This window comes from Hordeum vulgare, chromosome 2H, assembly GCF_904849725.1.
Source record: "Hordeum vulgare subsp. vulgare chromosome 2H, MorexV3_pseudomolecules_assembly, whole genome shotgun sequence".
In the NCBI taxonomy this organism is placed as follows: domain Eukaryota; kingdom Viridiplantae; phylum Streptophyta; class Magnoliopsida; order Poales; family Poaceae; genus Hordeum; species Hordeum vulgare.
Genome location: NC_058519.1, coordinates 232,827,717 through 232,835,801, shown reverse-complemented (window position 1 = coordinate 232,835,801; position 8,085 = coordinate 232,827,717). Strand labels below are relative to the sequence as shown.

The following is an 8,085-nucleotide window of genomic DNA, read 5'->3' as shown; positions in this document are numbered from 1 at the left end:
GCCCCCTGTGGGGGTGGCTGCTGAAAAAATCCAGGCGGGTTATACCGTCGCTGGTGATGCACTGGATACTGGCCACTGCTTGGCTGCGAACCACCCTGAGCCCCGGGTTCGGGGAAACCACCGAAGGGGTTCTAGCGTTGATTAGGTGCGCTGAACTGTTCCTGCCGTTGGTCCAGGTCACCGCTTTGCCCTTTTTTGATCGCCTCCGTCCGAAACTCTCGCATTACGTAGCAGTCCTCCCAGGAATGAGTCGCCCGTCCGTCTTCCATGGCGTGGCGCGGGCAGGGGCCCTTGAGTAACTCATTATAGTTGCGAGATTTTTTACCACTGTAGCCCCTAGTTTTCTTCTGGCGCTGGTTGCCATTATTGGTGTTGGTGTTGGCGACTAAGTCCGAAGATTCTTCCTGCTGCCTTCTCTTGCTATTCACTCCCTGGTTATGGCGGGCGCGTCCCTGGACCCGGGTATGATTTTTGGATGACTCGCCCTTCCTTGGCGAGTTAGCTTTACCACCATCCTCGCTGGGATCTTTGGTATCGTCCGCCTCAGCGTATCTAGTGAGGGTGTCCATCAGCTCCCCCATGTATTGGACCTTTCGCTCGAGTCGTCCCAACTTCTGCACCAAGGGCTCATAGTGGCAATTCTGCTCGAGGATCAGCACAGCCTGAGCCGCCGTAATGCCGTCTGATGAGTGAATGATCTCCGCGACCCGCTGTGACCAGTGGTGGGCCGACTCATCCGGGCGTTGAACGCAGTGCTGTAGATCGACTATTGTCATCGGACGTTTGCAGGTTCCTCGGAAGTTTTTGATGAAACGCTCTTTCAATTCAGCCCATGTCTGGATGGAGTTGGGGGGCAAGTTCTTTAACCAATTACGCGCCATCCCTTCGAGCATCATTGTGAATTATCTGGCGCAAACTGCTTCGCTTACATCGAGCATGTCCATGACGATTTCATAACTCTCGACCCACGACGCCGGCTCAAGGTCCGGAGTGTAGTTAGGTACCTTTCTAGGCCCTTTAAAATCCTTGGGCATTCGCTCGTTGCGAAGGGCGGGGGCGAAGCACGGCACCCCAACTTGTCAGCCGCTCCCAACAAGAGGTGCTGGGGCGACTTGGGCGTCCGGGTGATCCCGCCCTGGCGGCTCTCGGTGATCAGGCGACTTGACCTAGGGAAAGGGTCGCGGTCCGCTAGTTATAGCGGGCTGGTCCTCTGGCCAACTCCTAGTGCGTCTTGCCTGGGGAGTAGAATGCAGCCGATCCAGGCTGTGTGAGAACTGGGCGTTTTGAACCACCGCCGTCTTCAACATCTCAATGGCGTTCATCGCCTCTATCTCGGCTGGGTGTTGCCGTGAATCGGAAGGGATTCCAAATGGCGAGTTGCGGCAAGGACGTTGTCCACCGGGTTGGAAAAGTGACCTTGAGGTGTCTGGAATCGGGGAACGCGATCCACAGCTGGTTGAAACGGCGGGTTCGGTGGCTGGCCTGGCCCTCCCCCCGGGGCGGCTCCTGCCCCAGGAGTTCGCGGAGTGTCAAACAGGCGGGTCGGGTTGAGATCAGGGGCAAGCGACCCTGGTGCCTCCGCTGATGGACGGCGTCAGATGCGCGCTGGTGTCTTTCAAGCCGCCAGTTATCGGTATTCAAGCGAGCTATCTCAGTCGTAATTTGAGCCTGTGGGGTCTCGATCCTGGCGGACTCCACCTCGGCATCCCGCTGAGCCTTTGCCACCCCTTCTCTTAGCTTTGTCAATTCCGTGTTTACCGCCTCCTGGTTTTCTGGTGTGATGGGGGTCGCCATGAGCCTTATTATTTCCGCTCCTAACTCCACGAGAATCGCGGCCGGGCTTCTAGACGTCTCGCCATTTCCATCTCTGCCTGCTGGGTTTGGCGAGGGTTGAGTCGCCCCTGCAATGTAAACGACGATCTGACGGTGAGTCCGGTCAAGAACTTCGGGGTCCATGGCCAGTGACAAGCCCCCAAGGCAGCCCCCGTGTAGGGACTGGATTGAATATGAATCGCCCATGGACGATTTGTCATCAGTGCTGACCGGTGTGGTTTCCTGGGTCGCTGAGTGTTCTGGCTCCTTAGATCCCTGCGTGAACCCAACAAAGACCGGATGGGTTAGGTTTGGCATCACAACCGGGCAGACGTACCTGGCCGGCGCGATGATGTCGGAGGAGGTGTCCGGCTCAGGCCCGGACGATCCAATCATGCCGACGAAGACGTTGATCTTGCCGAAGGGGACCCACTAACCAGATTCGATCGAGTCCGCCTCGGGCCCCAATAGCAAGTTGTTGATGTAGTACTTCCCACAGCGGCTCCGGGTCATGAGCCCCGTCTTGTAGCTCCCAAACCCTGGTAGGGCTCCCTTTGAGAACTCAACTCCACCATGCGCAGGCCCCACGGTGGGAGCCAACTGTCATGGTTTTGTCACGGCAGATGTCCTCGTCAAAGGACTTAGTGTTGGAGCCATCGCACCTTGGTGGCGACTCAAAGGGGTTGAACGGGAGCGAGACAAAGATTTACCCAGGTTCGGCCCCTCGTGAGGAGGTAAGAGCCTACGTCCTGCTTTGAGTTGTATTGATGGTTTTTCGATTACAAGGAGGGCATGACTCGCCTGACCTACCGCTCAATGTTTTCTGACCTCTCCTCTTCCTCCCTGGGAGTCGCCTTTATATACAGGTCGACTCCTGAGGGTTTACAAGGGTCCTTTCCTTTAGACAAACCATGACTCTTGCGATCTCTAATTCGTCATCTTTCCAAGGCTTGAAGACCTTCTCTATTATGGACTCCTTCCCAAGGTTTAGAACTGCCATATGACTTCCGGCCTTACCAGCCCAAGGCCCAAACCATGTTGAGATGAATCGCCAGCTACGGTGACCCGGCCCAACTAGGGCAGGTTATCCAACAGATAATATCCCCAACACTGTGTGTTGATTCTTGTTTCTGGTTTGCTTCATCTTGATAGAGTTCCGCAAGCGTGTCAAAATGTGAGGATCCGTTTGACTACGTCGGTTCGTCTGCTTCACAGATTCGTTCTTCTTCCAAGTGGGATGTCACGCAAGATGACCATTTCTGTAGATACCATGACTATCAATGCCATGCTCGTTGTCTCGTTTTTTTCATTATGTCTCGCTGCCTACCACCGGTTAAATGTCATCCTCTTAACATTGCCATGATAACCTTCAACCTTTCTACAACCTAGCAAACTATTGATTAGCTATGTTACTTCTTGCTTAACCATTGGATAGTGTTGCTAGTCACAAGTGTAGTTGCTTCCATGTATTAACATGGGTTCCTTGTTATATCACCATATTAATTGCAAATTAATTTAATGGACCTATATACTTGGTAAAAGGTGGAAGGCCCGGCTTTCTAGCCTGGTGTTTTGTTCCATCTTTGTCGCCTTAGTTTCGGCTACCCATGATATATTCCATAATTGAGAGCTCCTAACACGATCAGGGTTGTTATCGGGACCCCCTTGATAATTCGTCTTAGATTAAAACTGGTCTGGCAAGGCCCAACTTTGGTACTACATTTTCCTAATAACCTAGTAAAATTTGCATCGGGGCTTTCCGTACCCCGTGGAAAATTAATCAACCCCTAGGCCAGTGCTCCTTATGAGTGTTGGTCCAAACTAGAGTCTTGTGTAGGGCCAACCCGGGGCAACTCGGGAAATCTTTATTAGTCCACTTTACTTTGCGCTCATCCGATTGTGCCATGAGAACAAGATACGTGGGTCCTATCGGGATCGTCGGCACGTCGGGCGGCCTTGTTGGACTTCTTTTACCTTTTACGAAATATATTGTGCATCGGGATTCCGGTAATGCTTTGGGTTATCTCAGAGTTGAGGTTTTCCACTAAGGAATCCGAGGAGATCACGAGTTCTGTGGCCGTGGGTTTCCATGCGGCTTGTGGTAATTTGTGATGGACTAGTTGGAGCACCAATTCAGGGTTAAATCTTTTGGAAAGTCATGCCCGCAGATATGTGGCAACTTGGAAACTTTGTTTAACATCCGGTTCTAGATAACTTGAAGTAAGCTTAATTAAAATGTGCCAATTAAGTGCGTAACCGTCACTGTTTCTTTCGTGAGCTCCTTCTCCGATCAAGGACACGGTGGGGTCATGTCCGACGGAAGTAGTGGTCAAGATCATTCATTTGATCATTATTAGTTCACGTCTGATATGCGTAGATCACCCTCCTTTTTCTTGTACTCGTAAGTTAGCCACCTCAAATAACTGCTTAGTCGCTTGCTACAGCCTCACCACTTAACCATACCTCACCCAATAAGCTTTGCTAGTCTTGATACCTTTGGAAATGAGATTGCTTAGTCCCTATGGCTCACAGATTACTACAACGCCAGTTGCAGGTACAGGTAAAGCGATACTCGGACGTGAGCGCGATGATTGTTCTATTGGAGTTTCTTCTTATTCTTCTTCATCGATCTAGGATGGGTTCCAGGCCGACAGCCTGGGAAAGCAAGGATGAATGTCGTTCTTTTATCGTTTGTTTTCGTCCGTAGTCGGACCCTGCTCTTCTTCATGATGATTGATTATGTTGTTGTACTCATGTGAACTTGATGTAGCTTGCGGCGAGTGTAAGCACATTCCATATACTCATCTTTTCAATACATGTACTTGTAACGATATCCATTCTTGCAAAATGACGCGATGCGCTTCTATACCTGTCGAAGCCCTCACGCAAAAATGAGGATATGATCGTATCTTGGGCGTAACATGGGTCGTGTGGCTGCCGCACGCGGGTACGCTCCCGCACAGCTCATGCATGTGTGCTTGCCGCTGGAGGCCTCTAAGAGCGCCGGCGCGACACTCTCGCCCGTGCCCCTCTTATATTCTTATCTTTCCTCTCTACCAATGCTCTCTCTCCCTCCCCTAGCTCGCTCTCTCTCTCTCGCCTGAGAGGACCGCCATCGTCGATTCGCCGGCCACATCACGCCCCCGACCCTGCCGTCACCGCCATTAGCTCCACTGGGAGCCACGGTTCGTTTCCCCCTAGTTTTGTCGTCGATCCCCTTCCCTAGCCGCGCTAGTCACCAGAGCCCGAAGGCTCTTGCCGCCGGCTATGGCGCCGTCTGGCCAGAGCCCATGCCCTGCCCGTTTGAGCACTCCATCTTTAGCCCCTCTTCCCGATGCCCTTAGCCACGAGCTGTCCGAGCACGAGCACTGGCCGTCGTAGCCGTCGTTGCCGGCGACGCTACGAGCCACCTCGCACTACAAGAAATAAGCTCGTTTATGACAAAAAACAATGACAATTGTTTTATGTGTCATAGATCTATGAGTAAAATATACAAAAAGGTCATGAGGTTTCTAAGAGGGTCCAAACCAAAGAAAAGTTTGACCATCTCTATCAAGAAGGTCATATCCCCATTGCCCAAAAGTCTCACTGGCATGTGTAGCTCTATTTATGCTCGCATTATAGGTCCTCCATGAAAAAATTAAGAAGGTCATAGGCTTAAATAGAGGTGACCGTGCAGAAAACTCAACAATTTCGCCTACATGTCTTGTATAGGTGTCGACAAGGCTACAAATGGAAAATGAATTTTAGGTCCAAAGAAAATGAAAACTCCCTTTTGCCACATTTTTTGCTATTCCAAGATGCACCCTTGTGCAAAATTGTTTGACCGATTGCCTTCTGATTCGGCAGAAAACCGTTTAAATGGCAAAAATAGGTTTAAAGATCAAAATTGAATAAGTTGGTTATCATCCATTAAATGTGGTATTATTGAGTGAAACATTTAGTGATGTCGTTTTGGAAAATATTTTTGGTACATGTTTCACAAACCCCTTCTATTTTTAGCACTTAGAAATTATTGTAGATAGCACCTTTCTCTAACCAATCAGGACGCAGAATCCATCTCCCTCGGATCACACCACTACAGGCCATGTTAGCCGTTCACGTGATACGTAATCAACATCTCTCACCCACCTATCCTCCCCACAGTTTTAAAATTCAGTAAAATTTCAATGAAATTTCCGAAATTTCACTAATTACATCAAGCACTAAAATATGGCGTTTCGGCCAAGAAATTTCAACACTTTCGGCCGCGAAAATCAATTCCCGCGAGTGTCATTTTGCTCGCGAAAAAACGCGCCAAAGGCCCCCAAAAGCACGAGACGCCCGCGAATGGGTATATTCCTCTCCCGTGCCCTCATTTTCACCCCTAAATCACCAAGCCGATAAAAATATATCCTTTTCTGCCGGCGGCGCCGATGCCGGAGGCTCGAGCTCCTCCTCCGTCAAAGACAAGCAAGCTCCACTCTCACGCATCCCCTCCCCCTCGCGCCTTCCTCCCTGCGTCTCCGCGTACCTCACCCACCCAATCTGCCACCCACTCTTCCCCGTCGTACGCATCGAATCTGCGTCACCATGAGGCCGCCCAAATACAAAGCGCACCGGTCACCGGCACGACGCTGCTCATCTGCTCGTTGATGTAGGCGTAGATGAACCCGCAACTGCAGAGGAAGCATGGATGCGCATGGTGAGGTTGGGGACAGCAGCAATGGCAACGACAAGGACGTCGCTGGTGGCTCTGCACCTATACCTGGAGCAGGTAATTAACATCTTTCTTGTCTTCATATCCATTGCATACTCGTGGTTGTGTATTTGATTCAAGCATGGTGTGATCTGCCATGGGAATGGCTATATGAGAATTTGTGTCATGTATTTATATTACCTATGATGAAACATCTTAGATATCTTGCAATTCGTTGGCAGTTTTGTGTATTTATAGTACTTGTCCTAACAAAAATCAGTCACATATATAGCAGGGTAACTAAACTTGTTATCTTTTGTACAATTATCTTTGTGATAACTGAACTTGTTGTCTTTGTGATAACTGAACTTGCTATATTTTGTGATACTGATAACTGGACTTGTTGTCTTTTGTTGGCACTAAACTAACAATTATCTTTGTGATAACTGAACTTGTTGTCTTTTGTACAATGTAAAATTCATGCAATGACTCAATTGACTGACGTGATGAAATCAGGGTATATTTTCACTTGAAAAATTGCTCCTTCTCCATCGTGGCCAGTTGGACTTGCCTCGCCGCTCCATGGACTCGTCTCACCGTCGCTTGGAGTGTCTACCACCGTCGCCGCCTGTTGGCCCTCACCAGGAAGGAGATGAAATATTGGGCCAGGCACGGCCGCGACGGAGGAGTGCCGTCGGCCAGCGCGTGCGGATCTACGTCCACGGCACCATCCTCGGATACAAGAGGTGAGCAACTCCCTTCGTTCTTTCCCCCACGCGTGGGTCTCTGAATCCATTCGTTTTTCGTGCGCGGGTCTCTGTATTATCCAAGATATTATTACTTGGAGGTCTTCAGTTAATATCTCTATTTCAAGGTGGTAGATGCAATAGAAGAGGTGGACGAAGAGTCGTTTGAAGTTGATCAAATGGTTGTCATTATTGTAATGCAGTTAGCATTATTTGTGATGAGTGCATGGTGGACTCCATGGAATGGCCTAAAATCACAAACTACAGAGTTCTAACTGAGAAGGGCACCCCTGTACACGTTGGTATGATGAAATATCTTTTGTGTTTATTGAGAGTAGTCAATGCCGATGGTGTTTCAAAATCATGGCATTTTAGCAGCGATTTACTACTGTCATCCACGATGCATCAGATGCAGAACACAAGAGTCCAAGACTAGCAGGTTTGCCATACGCTCATGCCCATCATATGTTTGTTGAAATCCTCGAGAGATAGCTCCAACAAGGATTGAGGACTATGATTAATTGTAGGTTCCAAATAACAAGCGAGATTGCCGAAAATTCAAAATATATTTTGACGCTTCACTGCTTCGAAATTAGAAAATTCGTTCGCCGCAGAAACATGGTGTCTCAGTCATCGGCGGCCGATGCCATAAAGATTGAAAAATTAATAATCCGACCAAGTTCTTCTACTTTCAAATTACATTTCTAGGTCAATGTAGAGGAGGAAACTGTCCCGAAACAGCATATTTCCTTATTAAGGTCCAAATGGCTCCCTTCCATGGATGATAAGGATGAAGATCGCCATTGTCACGGCCAAGGGCTTGCCTTTCTTCACGACCCCAACATGTCG

General features: G+C 49.4%; 1 protein-coding gene across 1 annotated transcript; it reads left to right on the top strand.

Moving 5' to 3' along the window:
• The first annotated feature begins 6,483 nt into the window (after positions 1-6,483).
• On the top strand, positions 6,484-7,728 carry LOC123426226. The gene is made up of 5 exons (XM_045110013.1): positions 6,484-6,568; positions 6,771-6,786; positions 7,007-7,236; positions 7,440-7,538; positions 7,646-7,728. The coding sequence occupies exons 1-5, from the start codon at positions 6,484-6,486 to the stop codon at positions 7,726-7,728; spliced, it is 513 nt and encodes a 170-aa protein (XP_044965948.1).
• The last annotated feature ends 357 nt before the right edge of the window (positions 7,729-8,085 follow it).

Excerpts from the sequence above, each read along its gene's own strand:
- LOC123426226 (XM_045110013.1), top strand. The coding sequence starts at position 6,484 with ATGGATGCGCATGGTGAGGTTGGGGACAGCAGCAATGGCAACGACAAG. Across the intron at positions 7,237-7,439 it reads ACCATCCTCGGATACAAGAG|TTAGCATTATTTGTGATGAG; the intron begins GTGAGCAACTCC and ends ATTGTAATGCAG. Across the intron at positions 7,539-7,645 it reads GGGCACCCCTGTACACGTTG|ATGCAGAACACAAGAGTCCA; the intron begins GTATGATGAAAT and ends ACGATGCATCAG.